We start from the raw sequence: 21,332 nt of genomic DNA, 5'->3' as shown, positions 1-21,332 counted from the left end.
TTAAGAGCAGAAAGCTGTGGCATGTGAGGGCAGGGCATACGGATGAGGCAACATGGGGCAGGTTGAAATCTTGAAAGCTAGGAAAGATATTAAAAGGGAGTATCATGAGAAGCAGAAGAAGAATAAGGAGACGATAGTATAATCAGTGTCAAGGTAAGGTAGACACTCATGAGAGAAGAGGTGGTTAGCAGTGCCTAACACTTCAGAGTACATAGTACCAAGGAAATGATAACGCAGCAAATGTCGAGATACAAATCATGATAAATACTGTAGGAAGATTTAATGAGTGAAAATAAATATTCAGAATCAAAAGTATCTACAAAAGCAATTAAAGAGTTTTCAAGATTGTTAGAGACAGGACTATTTATTTAACCCATGTTCTTTACCTTTGATTCTCTCAAAGAAAGAAAGGATGGAATAATAAAAGAATGTATCTCATGTTTGAACTTATAAGACCAGAGGCTGATATAAGTAGGCTAAAGAAGTAGTCTCATTGAATTGAATAGGGCTTTATACCCAGATAGTTGGATAAAAGAATGACATAATAGATTTCTTCTTATAGTTAAAATCTGAGCTCAAAGATGCATCTAAACCAGTAAAATTACTACACTTCTTAAAGAGAATGAAAATATATAAAAATTTCATAAGTTCTTTCTCTTTAAGAAAATACTACAAAAGAACATAATACCAAAATTCATCTAAAATGTATTTTAATATGGCTCTCATTATTTTTAATTAATCTTATTTACTACAGGTTGTATAATAAATCTTACATGAAGAAAGGAAATTTAGAATTAGCTACTGCTCTCCTCAGCCCCATGGAGGTATTTACTTCTGCTTTATATTTGCAGTTTGAGAAGGGAGTTTTAATTTTTTTAAATAAAGGAATTTAGATACAACCAGCATTTTACAGATAATTACAAAATGAATCATAAGTGGGTGCAAATTGAGTAATTTGATTAATTTCTAAGTTGACCTTTAGAAATGTATTTGTCTAACATTTCTTACTTGTTGTATTTTTATTATATCAAACTGAAGTTCCAGCTAGTTAACTTCCATGTTGTTTTAAAAAAATGAGAACTGCGTTATAGATATGATAGTTTGTTTTGTAAAATAACTGTTTCACTTTAGAAGCAATTTGGATTTTGAAATGTAATATGAATATTATCTTTGAATAGTTGCTTCTCTTTCTATCAAGATTTGTTCTTTTCAGGATTACCTCACTTACACATTTTGCCCTTGTATATTTATTAAATCAAGGAATTATTTTGCAGGTAAATTTATTGTTCACTAATAAAAATAAAATACACCTAATGGCAGTGCGTAACTCTCTTCAAGGTGTGTGTCCTCACTCTAAGTAGCCTCTGACTTAGGTGAAAGACCTTCCGACTACAGATACATAATGTGCATCTCCAGCAAAATTGCCCATAAGAATAACTTCATTATTCTGGGAAGCCAGATCTAGAAAACATGTAAAATGTGGAAGTGTTCTGCCCATACAATTTCTGGTAACTACAGCATGACTAAGTGATAAAACCTGAGTCAGCTTCAGTTACAGCATACCTTACTAAGACATTTATTGTGCCATGAAGGAAAAAGGAAATATAGTGGGCAAAGGGGTATTTTCTGAAGCCATGAGGTAATTTTAGGTCTATTGAGTTCTGCCTTGATCAATGGGAAAATGATCTCTGGAAGCATTGAGTGGTAGAGTATACCAGTTAGTCACAGACACCCCAAATTATAGAAGAATGATGAGAAGGAAAAACTCACCAGTACCACTGGACAAATTGTTGTAGGTGGTAAAATATGGTCCTTCAAAGGTCCGCAGTCACATTCAGGTTTCAGATGAGAAGCACATTTATTATGCAGCTAGGAAAGGAGAAAGAGGACACTATCAAATTTTGCATGGCGACAGCAAACATGAAGCAGATTATATTTCGCCCAATATACAGCAAATATATTTAAAGAATTACAAGAACAAATCAACAGGATCATAAAGGGATTCATACTACATTTGCCCTTATATGTATTCTACCTTAAATAAACTGTTTAGCAACTTCCGTGACCCAGCCTATATATTTTCCAATTCTCAGAAATGTTTATATTAGAAATGTGCTTTAGGTTTTCTACCAAAAAGTCTGATTTCTTTGACAAACACACATTATTGTCCATTACAGTCCTTCCTTGGCTTATCTGTTAGCATAATCTTGAAACTACTATGCACTGTGGATGCTTTTTTTTTTTTTTTTGACCCTCCTGTTTTCTCAAAGTCATTCCAAAGTGCACAGCTCAGTATGGGGCATAATTGATCCCATCATTAGTTTTAACTTTCTAATTCAATATGTAAATGTAACCAGAGATTCATCTCAGTAGGAGCAGGATATAAATATAAGAAGACGATTATGATTATAAAAATTTATCTTTATATTTATCAGCTCTACATTAAGTATGTGTATAATCATGTAACATGTTATTTCCTTTTCTACATGTAAAAATCTAAGCTGATATTTTTGTCAACCTTGTCACAAGTTTAAATTAAGGTGTTATAACATAGTATATTAAATAGTGATTTTTTAAAAATTGAGATGATAATTCTTATTGGAACCATACAGAATTGCTAAAGTAGTAGTTGTTTAAAGGTATCTAGGGGTATATCTGCCCCCTACTCCCTATCAGTTTAATATAAATATCCATACTTTAGAAAAATGATACATATTAATAAAATAACGTCTTGTTCAAAACCAAAAAGGAGCGGCTTCATTTGTCAGTTTTGAACCAAAAGCCACCCCCTTTACGTCATGATTACATTAATTAATTTCCACAACAAACCTACCTTTGTAACAGTTAATTAACAACCAACCATAGGAGTCTAATGGGGTTGACAGTATAGCAACAGTATAGCTCACCATTATTGAAGGGGTATTTCTGTTGTCCTTGAATCTAAAACATCTGTCACGTCGTGCCTTGGAGTTAAGGCTACTTGCACAGTAATTAACTCACACTAGGCCACATTACATGAAATAAAAGTATCTTTACACATTCATCAATAATGAGCAGTTCTGCTTCTCTGTGGCATGTAAACTCCTTTTAAAAAAGTGGTTTAATCTTATCAGGCATTGCTGATCTTTGTCAAGAGGCAGGAGGTATTGAAGATAAAGAAGCAGTTGAAGTCACACGCAAAATAGGAATAAATCAACAGACACTCACTTGGCAAATGCAAATGCATAGTTTCCTCAAAAGAAAATCAGTGACTGGTTTAAATATATTAATTTATTGGACTTAACTTTCTTAGAATAAATCATGGCCCTGAAATTTTGGATTTAAACAAATAGATTACCAAGTATTGTAGGTTAAATTGGTCTTTCCCCAATGAATTTCCTAAATCCTAGTACTTGTGAATATGAACTCATTTGGAAATATCTTTGTAGGTGTATTCAAGTTCAGTTGAAGTTATACTGAATTAGGTTGGGTCCTAATCCAATGACTGGTGTCCTTATAAGAGGAGAGAAATCTGGACATAAGGAGACAGATATGAAGGGAAGAAAGCCATGTGACAACGGAGGCAGAGATTTGGTGATGGAGCCACAGGCCAAGGGACACCAAGGATCGCGGGCCACTAAAAGAATCAGGAAGAGGCGAGGGAGGATTCTTCCTTACAGCCTTCAGAGGGAGCCTGACCCTGCTGACATCTTTATCTCGGGTTTATAGCCTCCAGAACTATGAGAGAATAAATTTCTTTTCTTATTTTGTGGTATTTTGTTATGGCAGCCCTAGGAAACGAATATACCAATCATTATGAAAATTGAACCCAAACCAAAGACAGGCTGTGTGTCTGAAGACTCTTTTGTAATGTGGTGTCACAGAGAAAAAGCTTCTGCTTTTTGATCCTGTACCACCTATTTAAAACTGACAATGCAAGGCTGTACGAAGCCTCTACAAATAGAGAGATGTAAGAAAAAAATTCTGTCTGTACACATTGAGAAAGTACTGATTTTCACTCTTAACTGCAGTTAGTGAAGCTTTACATGCAACTCTGAAGGACAGAGATGCAGGACACTGACCACAGGTACATAAGCTGAGGGCCTCAGCCTCCTCCATGCCTCCATACCATGTGTTTCTAACAATCTACAACTGATATGATAAGGGATAACTAACCTCTCTATACAGTTATTTGAGGGTTACCAGATGTAAGAAAAGATAACATGAATTTAATGACAGCTTTTTGGCATTTAGGCTAGTTTCCCAGCAGGGGGAAAAAAAAAAAAAGGGGAACTGAGGACTCAGGTAGAATCACACAGTTGATAAGCCAAACAGAATGCGTGTGTAAAGGGTAACTCTTCGTATTGAGGTTTGAGGGTTTCCGAGCATAGGTACCGGCAAATGGTCCTATGAAATACTGCTCTCTGCAGAGCTAAATAAAACCAGCATGGCATTGTCCAGTTTGATTGTCACGTGGTCCATATTCCTAAGTTTTGGGGGTTTTTTTGGGTTTTTTTTTGGTACGCGGGCCTCTCACTGTTGTGGCCTCCCCCGTTGCGGAGCACAGGCTCTGGATGCGCAGGCTCAGCGGCCATGGCTCACGGGCCCAGCCGCTCCGCGGCATGTGGGATCTTCCCGGACCGGGGCACGAACCCGTGTCCCCTGCATCAGCAGGCGGACTCTCAACCACTGCGCCACCAGGGAAGCCCCATATTCCTAGGTTTTGTCTAGGCAGCTGCAAGGCAGAGTCTTGGAAGAACATAGGCATATAGCAGGGTCTACAAGGAGGTCAGTAACCGTATCATCATCAGTGAAACAGGGAGATGCAGTGCAAGAAAATTCTCCTCCCCAAGAAGTATGTATTAACTAATAATGTGCAAGGTACCTTATACTTTTATGAAGACTGGAGTCTGGCAACTGCTAAATATAGTTGGACGTCCATCAACATCATGAGATTATTTATAACCAGGAGTGTCACACCAGAGGACACCATGTGGGAAAATACTGATCATTCCACAATGTGTATAGCAGGTCTAGTGCATTTATCATACTGCTCAGAGACATACTTGAGGACACAATATAAAATGTGAAAGCCAATGAGAAAATGCTTATAGTTTCCAGGACTATTTATCAAGATTAAAAGTGACCCTCATTTTTGCTGTGAAACTAAAACTTCTGCATAAAGTCTCTTTTTTAAAAAAGAGCAAATATCAACAAAATAGAAACCATATAATAGAATTTAAAAGGCACTTTCCCCCAAAACTACCCCCAAACGGGTTATGTTCTGTTTCTTGATTAGGTGGTGGCTACACAGGGTGCTCATTTGTGGAAAACTCATTGAGCTCTACCCTTAAGATATTTATACTTTTCTGCATGTATGTTATTTTTCAGTAAAATTGTAAAAAGGAAAAAAAAGTGAATATAATCAGCAATAAAAACAAGCTGCTTAAACTGGTCGCCATGACATTTTACAGAAAAAGACACAGCACAGCTGAGTCCTTCTCAGTGTCAATAAGATACTGAAGTCTGACAATTGTCTTAAAGATAACCCAGATCTCAAATCAGCAAAACAGAAAAAGCCTCATCAAGAAGAGAAATAAACTAGAACATTGATGAATCCTGCCTCTTAAATGAAATGGCCAATGAAGCCCCAGAGAAAGGAAATCGTTACCTTTTTAAAAGTGTTTTTATTTTTGTTCACATTTACCTCTGCATTTTTAAAGAGTAAGGCATAAAAATCTCAGGTCGTTATTCTATTATATGTACAGAAACGTCCATTCATGTTAAGGGAATCAATCCCTTATCTAGGAAATGCATAAAATATAAACCAGCTATTCCTGGAAGTGAATTAAATACTTGGAAATAATTTCAGAGTTTATGACAATTTCCAATAGCACCTAATTTAGAGCCAGGTCTATGTTTATTGAAAACAGCTGTCTCAATTTAGGAAGAAAAAGAAAATGTGTGAATGAGTGTGTGTGTGTGTGTTTATTGGAGGGAGGTGAGAAAACAGTGAAGGCATTGTATTGAGAAGAAAGCAATGTAATCTAAGAAGTCAAAAGGGAGAAAAATGGAAAAAAAAATTTCATAAGAATTTGGAGTCAAAAAAGAAATCATTTTCCTACAGAAAAATGAAGTGACCAGATTTAGAGGAACATTTGCTGGTCTATATACATTTTTTCTCTCTAACATTTTGCCATTTCAGGGTGCTGCCTTAATGCTGGCATTGGCTAAAGCATGAACCTTTCTATTTTAAAGGCATCAGAAACCTTTAAACATTATTGTTAGGAGTTATTATTTTTTATTTTTTGGTGGGGGTATTTGTCTCACTTTTTTTATTTTTTATCATCTTTATTGGAGTATAATTGCTTTACAATGGTTAGTTTCTGCTGTATAACAAAGTGAATCAGCTATATGTACACATATATCCCCATATCTCCTCTCTCGTGTCTCCCTCCCTCCCACCCTCCCTATCCCACCCATTTAGGTGGTCACAAAGCACCTAGCTGATCTCCCTGTGCTATGAGGCTGCTTCCCACTAGCTATCTATTTTACTTTTGGTAGTGTATATATGTCCATGCCACTCTCTCACTTTGTCCCAGCTTACCCTTCCCCCTCCCCGTGTCCTCAAGTCCATTCTCTAGTAGGTCTGCATCTTTATTCTGTCATACAGAGTGAAGTAAGTCAGAAAGAGAAAAACAAATACCGTATGCTAACACATATATATGGAATCTAAAAAAAAAAAAAGAATGGTCATGAAGAACCTAGGGGCAAGACGGGAATAGAAATAAGGAGTTACTATTTTAAAGGAGGTAGGAGCCCTACATGATACCAAAAGTCAATAATCCATAGTCATCGTATAAGCTTTCGTTTGCGAAGCTCAAATGACATGTATCATCCTCCTACCCTGTGAGTCCTGCCTGACCGCGGGTATTTTACTGCAACCGGAGCAAATGATAACATGTTTTAAATACAGGTTTTACATGTCAAGAAAATATGTTCATGGCAGAAATGAACAGGTATAAACAGTGCGATCTTAAGAATCAGAGAACGTAAGCAAGAGGAGGAGGAGAGAAGCAATGATGACATTCAGCCCGGCTGATTGAATTATAAAGCCCAGGGGAAATGGTTGCCTAATGTTAGAAGGTAGTTTATATTGTTCTCACTTAGGATTTTTCTGTTTTTATTTTTTAAGTGGTTAGATTTACAAAAGGAGATAAAACCCAGTTCTACGAGCCTAACATTCTATCCACATAAAGGCGAATAGTATTATATCAAGAAGCCACAGGTTCCGAATAAAAAAGTGGTGCTAAAATGGTTTTATCTTTCAGCATTTGTCTACACTTACTTGTATATTTGATGCAGATTTGAGTATTACAGGATGATTTAAAAAATTTTAAATCATGCATTTAAAATTCACTATTTAGCAGTAAGAAGCACAGTGTTATCAGTCCTGAAAGTGAATTATCGAGGACCTCCTCTAAACTCAGCACTCCATCAAGATTTAGGGTTATTAGAAGAAAAATGTGTATACTGGACCCGGAGCTGGATGAGATTCTGGTCTAACAGTGTAGATGACGTTAGCATGCAGACGTGACACTGCTGGACAGCGTTTCGGTCTTTCTTTTGGTGTGGAATAAAAGCCTGGAAAGTGTTTAGAAAGTGGCAAACATTATTATCACGGGAAATTTCAAGGACAATATGGAACTGAATTTGATTCCTGAGGTATAGTCAAAATTTGAGGTGGGTGCATTCAGGGCAATACTAGAGTCAGCAAAATAGGGGGGAAGCACGGCTTTCCCAGAGGCCTGTCAACAGACATGCTTGGCTACAGCAGGGACTGGGCACACAGGAGACTATTATATACGTCATGTGCTTAGGTTTGGGTCGGATATTTGGAGAAGTGAAAACCAGGTTGAGGTAGGAAGAGGTGAGAGCTGCATTTATTATCACAGGACTATTATAGGTTGCTGAAGGTGGCATATGATAACAAACTAGTATTTTCAGAAGATGACTCTGGAGGTGGTTTGCAGCCTGTGTTATAGGAAAAGTACCTTCTGTTAGGGAGATAAGCCAAGATTTCTGACTCTAATCTAGTTAAGAGGTGCTAAGAGCCTGCACGTGGGCTGTGAATGGTGAAGACAAAAAACTCAAATCTGAGAGAGATATTTTAAGGGGAAAACTTAAAGTCTCACAGATAGGTTGGATATATGAAATAGAGGTGAAAGACAAGGATAAAAGGGATTGACTTCTGTTTCCAATGATTGCTAGCCTGATGTTACCATGTCTGATAGAATACAGTTGGAATGGCTGTTCTTTGTGAACATAAATAAATCAGCTTAGTCTAGGATTTAGTGATATTCGAGACCACATGGTTCTGGGTGCTTTTAGAATATGCAGGTGCTATCCTTAGACTGGGCAACTACAGACCCTTCCAGAATTGAGTAAGAGATGGCATGAGTAACATTCATGGAGTGCCCTCTGTGACCCATGGGATGGGTTTTGTGCCCTCACATGACATTTTAGCTAGTTTTCACTATGATAATAATCGTCCTTCCATAAGGACTAGTATGTATGGGGCCTTCCCTGAACCCATTGACATAGATTTTTTTTAAAAATTCATTTAATTCTTACAAAAATCTTACAAGATAGGTATCATTAAGTCCATTTTACAAATGAGGAAGCTGGCCAAAGCTTTTTACATACTTGGCCCAAGATTGTACAACTACTATCTTACTGGTTGGACAGAGACATTCTTAAGAATCTGGTCAGTCTAACTTATGACTAAGTTAAAACTCAAGCCATTTCCAAAAGTCATATGTACAAAGGAAGTGATGGCATTTGGAAAACCACTGAAATGAAGCCAGGTTTCGTTCTCTTTGTTTCTCTCTGCAATCTATTCCTCATGGACTCCGTTCAGATAGGCCTAACTAAAGCTCAGCTTTGACGGTGCCATATCCCATCACAACTTCTGCTAGTTCTTTGCTATATTAATAGCACTTTCTGGGAAGCATTGAGACATAAGAAAGTAGATTCAGTTTGTTTAAAGGCAATCAGTAGTGTAAGTGTCAGTCAAAAGCAGATCAACTTTATACTAAAATTTTCATACAATAGTTCAGGAAGAAAGTATAGATTATACTAAATACATAAATGTTTGGAGGTAAATATCCTCTGTTTAACCTAGGCAAAAAATCTATAAATTAATAGATATAGTCTTATAATTGCTTAACATTAAAAACCAAAGCAGCACAGAGGCTGAAGTTATTTTTAAGAAGGCTATATATATTCTTCTGGATACATGAGGACTTATATAAAAATATCAAGTCTTGTTTCATGAACCAAACACCCACAGGAACCCTGGAGATCATGGTTTACAGCAAATCAGGCTGAAGTTAGCCAGAAGCCACGGGTCTTGGGAGAGCTTAGTAAGAGGGCAGCCACTTTTTCCTGACTCTGCCTTAAACCCTTCAGTGGTCCCTTGGTTAGCCTGTGTCCTGAGCAGAACTCGGGATTTAAATACATTTACGGCTTATATTGTGCTTTGCTGTAGTGACCAAAGAGTCATCTTCATGTACACTCTGATCTTTTGCTAAGAATAAGATGTTAGGGACATGCTGTCTGAACTGAATTAGATATGAAATCCTTAGATTTTAAAAAGCAGAGTTTATCCAGAGGTAGCACCTTCTTTCCTATAAAAGGAAAGGCCTAATTTCTTACAACACTAGGACCAGGATCAAGACCAAATATAAATATGTAACTGGAGAGTGCTTGGGCTAGAAATACAGATTTTGGAGTCACAGATGAGAGGAACCACTAAAACAAAAGAAAGAAAACAAGAAAAACAAAATGGAATATAAAACAAGAAAAAAATTTCAAGATGGCTTGATAATCAATAAGACCGTTAGCAATGGTAACTTTGAGGAGAATGATTCCCATAGAATGAAAAGGGCAGAAGATATACCTCATAGAGATTAAATTGGGGAAGAAGGAGTCAAGTAAAGAAACTTAAAATCTCTAAAAGCTTTTGTATTAGGAAAGGTAGCAATGCATATTTTAATTTATTTTTCCTTAAATTTATTTATTTTTATTTTTGGCTATGTGGGGTCTTCGTTGCTGCATGTGGGCTTTCTCTAGTTGCAGCAAGAAGGGGCTACTCTTCGTTGCAGTGTGCAGGCTCTAGGTGCACGGGCTTCAGTAGTTGTGGCTCACGGGCTCTAGAGCACAGGCTCAGTAGTTGTAGCGCACGGGCTTTGTTGCTCTGTGGCATGTGGGATCTTACCAGGCCAGGGATCGAACCCATGCCTTCTGCATTGGCAGGCAGATTCTTAACCACTGCGCCACCAGGGAAGCCCAGCAATGCATATTTTTAGAGCGTTCAAACTTTAAACACATTGGGTTTTTTTCAAGAAATAAAAATAGGAAAGAAAATAACAGATCTAAAACATTATACTTGAAATGTATGAAGGATGGCAAAATAACTTGAAATACAATGAAGAAATAAATTCTGATATTCTCTAACTTCAGTTTATAGTAAAGATATAACTAATGAAAGATGCACTTTATGGGGAAAGTAAGAGGAACAGGCTCCTACAAGATCAGAAATAAAACCAAAATATTTTTGTAGATGCTTAGCAAGAAGAAAAAAGAAAACTAATATTTTTAAATGGCCCAAATTTTTTAAAAAATGAAATAGCTGTGGTCTTCTTAAAACTGAGAACTCAACATGTTTAAGTAATTTCTATGTGTAATTTAAATCATTGTTAGACGTTTTATTACAATAACCAAACACTTCAAAAAAATAAAACTGTCTTTCATAATTGAGGAAATTTCAAATGTAAATATAATTTAACTGAGTAATAGCTGAAAATGATTGAAGAAAATGTTTTCATTTTTAAAAAGTGCTTAATTGTACTTTTGAAATGCAAGTCACAGTTTGTTTTTCTCATTATCCTATGTGTATGTGTGTGTGTGTGTGTGTGTGTTTAAGAAAAATTTTTAAATGGCATGTGTGTTGGGGAGGGGTGTTGAGGGGCACTACAGAGAAACGTATCTGCTTAACTGAAACAACGCTCCCTACTGTTTTATTCCCACAAAAGCAAGAATAATTTGTCCTATAACAAGATGACTCATACACTAGCTGTAAAAAGAAAACACAACCGATGGGGGAAAAAAACCAGCCCCATAAACGTTTCTGTACCAAATTGTAAAAATGGCTATTCTTAAAAATGTGCGTTCTAATTAATTTCCAGAAGTACAACATGAAACACCAGAGGTACCATCTAACAACTGCATTTATTCCAGAAGTTACTTGAAGCAGCTTTGACAATTAAGCAAACTAGGTAGAGTGCTGAGATTTCCTGGGAAAGACCAAGTGACCTCTTCTTTCTCGATTGTCAATACCATTAGTGACTAGCGTTTACATCCATATCTGTTATCCCTCAATTTATCATTTAACTAAAGGAGCAAGGCAACACCATGTTGTAAAGAAGGGTTAAGTGAGTTCTTAGAAGCATCAAGAACTAAAATATGGACCCACCTGCATCTCTACCTAGTCATGTGGTCATTGATGATTTGCATAGATTTTTCTTGGTCTTAGTGTCCTCACTATAAAATTAAGTCTTTGTACCACATTATTCATTGTTCTACCCTTTTTAAGCCCATAGACTCTATGATTGGAATAAATTTAGAACATGTAGAATAGAAAATTTTACCAGAATAGTGTTTTCGGGCAGAGGGATAGCTGAACTCTACCCAGTCAGTATCCCAGGCTCACTGCCCACCCACAGCCATGGTGTCTAGTTACCTTCCTGGCAGCTCCTAGAACTCCATGGAGCACAGATTGAATACCTTATGACAGTATTATCTCTAAGGTTGTCACTAGCTCTAAAATTCTCGATTCTATGAGGACAAATCTGACCTTGACATTTATCCCTTTGGGAGCCAAACATGATATAAGATGCCCCCATGAATTTACGCTAACTTGGACTTAGTCTAAAATTCAGGATGGCCTTCCAGGATAGGACTCATCAGAGAACATGGGATATACCATCTTCATCGTGAGTGAATGCTAGAGATTTATCCTTCAATGTTACTCACTGTGATCTGACACCAAACACAATGCAGTCCTGTCAAGCCCTGGTAACATTTAACCGTTTTGTGGCACTTATCACACTTGGTTGGGCAGTTGCCTTCAACCCAGTAATGATGCATCACCTAGAACACAACAAAAGCACTGTGGTAAAAGGAGGCATCCATAAACACCACCCTGAAAAAGCAAGCATGGCCACACACTTACATCAGTGTTCTTCTTGGACTTTACATAAGTCTTGATGCAAGAAGGAGGTGCTCTAGCCACACAACGCTCATGGACTGTGTACTTGCAAACTGAAAGGAAACATGTACACAAATTCAGAGCTAATCCTGGTCCTGATTGCAATTTTATACAGAAAGAATGACATTAACAGAAGCTCGTTTCATAGCCACTGCTCCCTAATCAATCCAATCAGCCACATCAAGGAAAAGTCCAACTCGACTGTTTTTACCATGGAATACAAAAGGCCAATTAGTACAGGAAATATTATGCATGTGAAGAACCAAGACTCCTCTATCATGGCAATAGCAGGAAATACTTAATTAAATCAGGACTCACTCAAATTTTTCACAATAATTCCCAGATGACAAACATACTAAAGACAAATTGATGACTGCCAAATGGCTTGGTGTCATTTGCTAGAAGGAAGAGATCTATATTTTACAAAGTATAGGCATGAGAGCAGCTGGCGGGCATGGGAATAAAAGCCCATGAGTTTATGCTATTTTGTCTATTGATTTATCTAAACCTTAAATGGCTGATTAGTCTATTTCCAGAGAATAGATTTCATCATACATGCCAGGCCTTCAGTTAAACTTCATCCTTCATTGCCATCATGGCACTGTTTGTCCAAAAGGAACAACCTTTGCTGGGCAGCATATTGTATATATATATGCAAAATTTTATATGTATCTGCAAATATGTATAGAAACACATGTACAAACATATATATGTGTGTGTATATAAAATGTATAATGTATATAAAAAAACCAACACGTACACTTTATTGGCATCTTTAAATTACTTCACAGCTTGATTCTCAGTATAACTCAGGGTCATATACAGATATTCTTTAATAAAACACTGGTTTCAAATTAAGAATTCTAAATGCATAAATATATAGAATAAAAATTAAGTAAAAAACAACCAAGTAGCTCTCTCAATATAACAAACAAAAATTAACCACTGCATGAAGTTAGAATGAAAATATAATATTTATATAGTAAAACTATTCCCAAATATCCACGTCTCTGATTTCCTTTGGCAACACTGAGGAAGAAAACACAGTTTCTCTTCTCTTCCATATTGGCAATAATGTTGAGTATTACATTTGCCACACTAATCAGTTAAAATTTGTGAGCAAGATTCTCACTCTTATATGATATTGCCCATATTATTTGAGAATTACCATTTTGTTTCATAAGCTCCCATCAATAGAAAGTACCATGAAAAATTATTTTCCTTAAAAATAATAAAACTTTGAAAACAAATTACTTCCTTTGTACATGGAGAATGTTCTGGTATAAATAGCCTTTTAAATGTGGCCACCAGAAACTGCCCTCTAAAGTGGCACGAGGTAATTTTATGTAACTTTACTAAAATCCTTAAACATGTAAGAAATCACTTAAAAGTGTACCTACCATATGGTTTTTAATGTAAAATAAAACATCTGAGAGAAAGTCAACTCCCAAATATGCTACCAAAGAAGCTGTTAGCTAAAAATAATATCTGAAAATTGTGTATTATATGGAAGCCAGGTAAAAAATTAGATTTAATATAAATGCACGAAAATGGGATGTGTCTAATAAACTTGACAATTTCAGTAACTCCATACACTGCAGAAAAGGGCGTGGATGGACAACGTGCTGGACCAAGACAAAGTCACACTTTAGTGAGGAGGACTCAGTATTCCCTCTGTTTTAACAGAGGCATCAGGGAATGCAAAAGTTCCTCAGGCATACATGTTGTTTATTTAAAACTTCTTAAGTGCCTTTTATAAATTAATTGTTACATATACTACCAGAAAGTACACCATAGAATAAAATAAATATTGTAAATATAAGTGTACCTAAATAAAAATAATGGCCACAATTCATGAACTGGCAACACTTTGGGTTCTAATATCCATTAACCATATATTAGATTTTCTTTGTGATAGAATTAAGAATCACGTGCCTGAGGTATAAGATTAGTTTGTATTCCTTGTGCTTTCTTAGTTTGAATGGAAACTGATAATCAATTATTTTTAAAAGACTGAAAGGAATTAGCTCATTATAGGAAGACAATGTGAATAAAGTGATAACTTAGGGAGGGAAAAAAGACAAATATGCATAAGATATAAATATGAGAGACCAATGGATATTTTCGTAATACTCCCAGAAGAAATGGGAATCATGAATAAATTAAACTACAGTGGAAAGAAAATGGCTAGTGAATTGGGAAATGTCCTTATTTCTTTTCCAAGGAGAAGGTTTTCCAAAATTGAAGAAAGTTAAAACGAGAGCGATCTAAACCTTCAGAAACATACTTCAGGGAAAGATAAATCATAGGTATGGGAAGGGTCAGGTTATTTCTGAACTCCGTCTACAAATAGGGCTATTCCATGAAATCAACCACTCCTCACCAGAGGTGATGACATCCGGGCAAAGCAAACATACTCACAGGAGCAGCAGAGGCCCTGCTTCCCCACGCCAATCAGCATGTTCAAGCAAAGATTGCAGTAGGCAGGTTTGTTAAAGTGCTTGAGTCGCCACACATGCTGTCCGTCATCCTTCACATTCTGCACGGGATGCAAGAGAAAAAGATTTCACTTAATGAAGTAAACAGTGGAATATGTAAGTGCCAATAAAATTCAGAGCTGGACTGAAGCATTTGAAGACAATCTGTTATTTCATCCCTGACTTTCTCCAAGATTGCCACAGAGTCTAGAAAACCACATGTGCTCTAGTGGAATGATGAGATCCTGCTAACAAATATCGGATGCTATAGCAACCCACAAATTCTTGCCTAATATCAACAGTTCAACAGCAGGTCCCAACCATCATAACCGTCCGCCAAACTGAGCACTCCTCAGAACAGAGGCGTGATTGCCTCACCTCTGTATACTTTACTCCTAGCACAATTCCATAAACAAATCAGTGAATAAAGGAAGAGAAAATACTCTTGAGTGGAAGATTCTGAGAGATGAAAACCTTGGCAGAATATGTTAACCCTTGCTTAATAGTAGGAATATGCAAATTTCATGATGGTGGTTAGCTCTTATAAGGAGGTAGAAGGGTGGGATGGGATGGGAAAGAATGACACTTAGAAGTAAGTTATTCAGGATATTCTAAGGCTTCAGTTGGGGGATTCCTTATATGTTATAATTGACATTAATATATTTTTTTATGTCTCAAATAGAAAATTTAAAAACATAAACTTTTATAAGGCTCTAATTACATTATTATTTTCTTTACTTCTCTTTTACAAAATATGAATGATTTTAATCTCATGGAAAGATGGCAAAAATATTAAAACTATATTACTGTATTTACTTATAAGTCTCTATCATTATTTGCCACAGTAAAACCTTGAGTTCAATTAATTCACATTTTAGCAAAACAACTGTAATTATTATTTATTCTTCTAAGTAAAACTCTATATAATATTATAATAGCTATTCTCTATTAAATACATTGTTTAAGATTGAAGTAAAATGAAATAATATGATGCTTAAGATTCCTTACAAGGAGGTGAAGATATTAAATGAAGTTATTATACATCATTACTTTTATTACCATCATTTTCTGTATTAACATGTAGTCCTTGTACATCATGTACCAAACTATATCAAACTCAGATTAATTTTAGACATCATTTATTGGTATTCTATAGAAACCACTGCAGGTCATGGTTTTTCAGGTAGTCAAGTTGCCACACTTCTTAGAACACGTGGAGCTAATACTTTTTTTTTTTTTTTTTTTTTTTTTGCGGTACGCGGGCCCCTCACTACTGTGGCTGCTCCCGCTGCGGAGCACAGGCTCTGGACGTGCAGGCTCAGCGGCCATGGCTCACGGGCCCAGCCACTCCGCGGCATGTGGGATCCTCCCGGACCGGGGCACGAACCTGCGTCCCCTGCATCGGCAGGCGGACTCCCAACCACTGCGCCACCAGGGAAACCCGCTAATACTTTTTTGAGCACCTATTATGGTCTGGGGCACTAATACAAATTCTGTGGTAGTGAGACAGTATAAACATGTCCAGATCATCTTGTTTCTCTGGATAATAAAATATTAATTATAATGCTTCCTAACTACTTTTTCCTATTCCCAATCAAGAGATAAACCACCAGATTTGAAGTACCCAATTAAATCCACAGTAACTAATTCCTACATTAGAACCAGAAATGTCAAATTTGCATCATAATATGAAACATTAATGAAAATGCTTTCTGGGAGATAATTCTCCATGGGTCTCTTGAATTTCTGCACATTTTGCAAGCAGAAGAACTGTCCTTTTCTCCAAGTTATCTTTTCAAAGGTGTTTGAATAACATACAGCCTTGCACAACAGAGATGTGCAGAGGGCAGGTTTCCTTAGTGTCTGGTATAATAAAGATAATTTCTCCCTTCTAAGCAAAGGTTTAGCAAGTTTGTTTACTGTGTATTATAAAAGATTTAGTTTCCCCAAGCCAGGGGTTCTGAGCTCTGATGCTGTGCAAGGCAATTACTTGGACCTCTCTCCATCACCCCAAAGAGACTTCATGGGCCAGGAGAACTAGCTCAGATGTGAAGCTCCTATTGCTTCTTTGCTGTGAGTAAACAAGTTTTTGTTTCTGACGCAGGCACTCATGTCCTCTGCCAGCACCCATGGAACTGTGGCAAACTCACTTGTTCCCTTGCAAGTAGGGTAACTCTCAGACCCTTCATGGTTCTTGACAATGCTCAGCTTCATTTTCCTGACAAAGAACTAACAAGTTCTCAGCAAAAGCACTTCTGCAGAAGGTGCCATGGAGGGGACATCAGAAGACAATGGTGTTTCAGGTTTTTTTTCAAAGCTTAAGAAATAGATTTTATAGTAATTTCTGAATCCAGTTCTGGTCTGCTCAAGTCATATGATTTCTAGTATCTTTATTATGTGAATGGAATGCTTTATATATTTGTTTAATTTTGCTATAGCTTCCAAACTATCTATGTTTTAAAATTTCTATTCCTTCAAATAAGAATAAGATACCCTGATGTTAAAAGTTAAAGAGGTTAATTTTTTTTAACATATTGATAAAGTTAGAATTAAGTATTAGATTAAATAATTAGATTAATGCTCAAAAAGACATTTTTAAGTGAAAAGGAGAAAAGAAAATTTAATTTTCATATGTATTACTGTTCTCATAAGCCTTGTCATTTTATTTTTAAATGAGTGTCCATTACATGTGAATAAGCCTCCTCCTGTTGAAGAGCACATATGGACTAAGTTAGCTGGCATTTTCCTTATCAAAAAATAAACAAGTCTGAACGTGGGTGTTCTGTCAATCAGAACACTTAGCCATGTTACAGGCTGCCACTGATGCACAAATCCATTACCCCGACATAAAATGCTCTACCAAAAAACAAATTAAATCACTTTATAGCTCTTAGCCGGATACATTGCCAGAATATTCAGAGGATGAAATATGTATGTGACTTCAAGAGAAGAAATTGAAACCAGGAGCCAACTACTTCTAAGCAGCGCAAATTAAACGCCAATGCTATGTATTTTCATGTCTTGTCTTGTTTGTCTTATTTAGATGGTAAACTTACTGGGGAAGGGGGAGACTCTGTCCCTTACTATATTCTATCAGCCAGTAGAGCATACGCCTCTTAGTACTTCCACTGCACATAAATATTTATTGTCATAGAGAGGAATTCATTTTTATAAAAAAGCAATGAAGAGGGAATCTGGAAGGCTTGATTCCTGGCCTCTGATGAAAATGTGGATAAGCCATTTCACCTTTCTTATTTTCCTCTCTAATAAAAGGAAATAAAACGAAAGTAACCACTTTCCTCACCCAGGCCATGGTGTGAGGTTTCATTATACAATACCTGTGAAGTCAATTTAGCTCCTCAGAAGACTGGTGTTATATAAACAGCAAATATTATTACCATCATTGGGTTGAGTTGTGGAACATCCCCGTGTTTCAGCCAAAAGATTTGAGAAGGATGCTTGTAGGTTTATGATACTTTATTTCATAAAAGTTGTGTTCTCCTGGTTTTTTCATTACCAGACATTACTCTTAATAAAAATTTATTCCTGATATTTAGTGAACACTGTATTTTATAATGAAGCAGTTCAGTTCTGTGCATGTGTCAGAGAAATGTTTAATGAAACACAGGCAAATTAACACAGAGAGGGAGTGCCAGGGTCTTCCTCGCCTTCTAATCCCCTGTAAGTCAAAAGGAGGCTTTGAAGGGACGAAGGCTCTTTGGAAAATATTGAAAACTATTTCATTATCTTAGTGATTTCTAAAGTATTAGTTTTTTCTGTAAATACCTCCAAGATTGCAGACAGTGTTCAAGTGAACTAGGGCTCTTATAAATAATACCATTTTTTTTCAAAAGACCTCAAGGAGAAATTTCACTGATGTCACAGTCAAAATGCTCCCATCCCCCGCCTAGCCAGGTCCGTTTCAACTGACTTCACTTATGACACATAGAAGAGCTAAGGTCGCAAATGGATTCCAACTCAAGAAATAATAAGTGCCATTAAATTACCTTACTTTTCTGTTCAAGGTCTCCAAAAAATTATAATGATATGAAAGAAACTGTTCTTTTAGACAAAAAGATGAACTATAGGCCTGAGACAGGAGAATGCAGAAAGAAGTTTTAAAATTCTGAGGGGTGCTGCAATCAACTGCCCATCTCCAGATCCCACTTTCTGAAGTCAGCCTCAGACCCTAATAGTCTTAAGGTTCAAATGCCATTTCAACTGTCAGTATCATCACGTGGTTATTTTCCTTGAATGACCCAGTGTGGAATCTCAAGAATTGTTGCATTTATCCAGCTTCATAACTCCTTTCTAGATTGTGCGAACAGCAGAACAACATCTTAACCAAATTAAATTTTTAAAAATAGAGTGTGAAACATTAGTTTTACAAATATAGCTTAGTCTATTAAGAACACATCATCTTCTGCTTTCCATCATACTCATCAAGGGACACATTTCATCAGAAATCAGGAAGCAAACCAAAGAATTACTTCTACTTTATTGAATCAGGCAAAAAAACGTATCCTAAAACATTTCAATCAATGGCAAAGCTTAAACTATATATAGGGATTAAAGACCAGGACTCTGAGAACACAGAGTGAAATCAACATACATAACCTTTCAAAAATCATACAGGCCAGATTTGGGCCCAACAATCCAAGACTAAGAAGTGAAGGTATCCTTATTTTAAGCCAGCCTCCTATTTAAATGTGTATTCCTGTTTTTATGATAATATGAATTCAGGAATTTTCCTTGAAAAACCTAATAATGATTCAAGATTACAGATTTCAGGAATTGGAGCATTACTAATTATCCTGTTCATCGAGGAAAACAAATGTTTGAACTGAGAGAATATCAGAAAAGGAAAGGGATATTCCTGACTAATTTCTTTTTACATGTCCAGATAAGATGACTGGCAAAAAAATGACCTAGTTAGTTAATAATCAAGCCAGGGTGAAGACCAATTTGATAACCTTCACTGCCACTCTACTATCTCTTCATTAGTCCTTATGTCTTGCTGGGGTGGTCTAACTGAGCTAAATTGAAAAAAAAAAATCAGATTTCTCTTTCCAAGATAATTTAAAAACAGTTAACACTCATTATGTTTGCATGACAGATTAATGATAGAATAACTTGGGGGTCAGCAAAACTATGGCCCTTGGGTCAAATATGGCCAGCAAGCTGTTTTGTAAATAAAGTTTTATTGGAACACAGCCCTGCTGTCATTTAGGTGGTGTCTGTGGTGTCTTTTGCACTGCAGTGGCAGAGTCCAGCAGTTCCAACAGAGACCTTATGACCCACAAAGCCTAAACTATTAACTATCTGTCCTTTTACAGGCAAAGTTTGCCAATCACTAGAGCAGAGTTTATTGCTAGATACAGTTATTTAAAAAAGAAAAACATTTTCCTTCAAAATAAGATTTTTTTAAAAAGCAATTCTTTACTGAGATGAATGCTGACGGAAGAATGAGTAAGTCTCAGGCATAAATTTTTAATTGTAATCAAAATCACATAGGCCACCCAAACACTCGATTTTACTTCAGATGTAAGAGACTACACCATTTCTTACTGGGTCTCATGAAGTGTGAAGGACTTCTTGTAAGAGAAAGGAAATGACTTCTACTCCCTAGCATTTGATAAAGTATCGGGTTCTGATAAACTACAATTCTGATCCTAGCACCACAATGGGTATTAGGTAAAATAGAGTACTTTAAAAAATTCTGTTGGTGGAGAAAAATGAACCACAATAAAATCACAACTGTTCTACCTTACATTTCATGTGAGGACTGCTCTCCCAGGGCAATATTCTTATCTGGGTAATTGGGCTAATACACCACGGTCACTTTCAAATACACTGTGGTATTTAACATGCACTATCAATTAGCATCTACTCCCTGAGCTCATAATTGACAATAGACAAGAATATATAGGACAACATAACAAGAGAGGCCTCACAATAAATGGCTGAATTCAACCTAAAGCTTCTAGATTTCCAATCTCGTAAGCAAAAGTGGGGGGCGAAGTAGGAGGGAATACCATGAATCAAATTCTCTACAGGTAATAACAAAACACATTTACTGCCTACAGAAAAGGAAATAAATCTCAATTACTAAAAAAGGCCCTCATCACTCAGTTGTCATTGTGTCATTACTGGTTTGTAAAACACTTACCATGCCTGGGAATTAAAAAGCTGTTTTTAACAAATAGATGCTCTGATTTGTGATCATAATTACATAGCTTTTCCATTTTATTAAAAGTCCATTTTAAAAACATTATTGACTTATTCTTTTTTTTAAGAAGTGAAGAAAATACTCTCAGAATTATTCTTCACAGGGGAACCATCCAATCTCATATTCAAGTTGATCTACAAATGTTAAATAATGTAGCCCTGCCATCTAGTGGCCATCACTGGGAACACAACTTTGGAACACAGCTTGGGTTTCTTTGAAACCCTGAATCGATTTCTCCTATTAAGCTCCAAAAAAAAAAACTTTTAACGAAAAACATAACATATAAATCTAAGAATATGAATATAAAGTAAATTAT

The 21,332-nt window shown here is 36.3% G+C and overlaps 1 protein-coding gene across 6 annotated transcripts in view; it reads right to left on the bottom strand.

The window, feature by feature from the left end:
- DGKB (diacylglycerol kinase beta) overlaps positions 1 to 21,332 on the bottom strand; it is a 653,248-nt gene that overhangs the window by 481,308 nt on the left and 150,608 nt on the right. For all 6 annotated transcript variants that reach the window (XM_060107578.1, XM_060107580.1, XM_060107582.1 and 3 more), the window contains 4 exons: positions 14,732 to 14,849; positions 12,275 to 12,363; positions 12,076 to 12,192; positions 1,771 to 1,869 (listed from right to left, as the gene is read on the bottom strand). In XM_060107578.1, the coding sequence (XP_059963561.1) occupies positions 1,771 to 1,869; positions 12,076 to 12,192; positions 12,275 to 12,363; positions 14,732 to 14,849 (423 nt within the window). The remainder of the gene's footprint in view (positions 1 to 1,770; positions 1,870 to 12,075; positions 12,193 to 12,274; positions 12,364 to 14,731; positions 14,850 to 21,332) is intronic.

The sequence above is a fragment of the Mesoplodon densirostris genome, chromosome 9 (assembly GCF_025265405.1).
Source record: "Mesoplodon densirostris isolate mMesDen1 chromosome 9, mMesDen1 primary haplotype, whole genome shotgun sequence".
NCBI classification, from domain to species: domain Eukaryota; kingdom Metazoa; phylum Chordata; class Mammalia; order Artiodactyla; family Ziphiidae; genus Mesoplodon; species Mesoplodon densirostris.
Note: the sequence above shows the minus strand (reverse complement) of the source record. Positions and strands in the feature narration are given on the sequence as shown.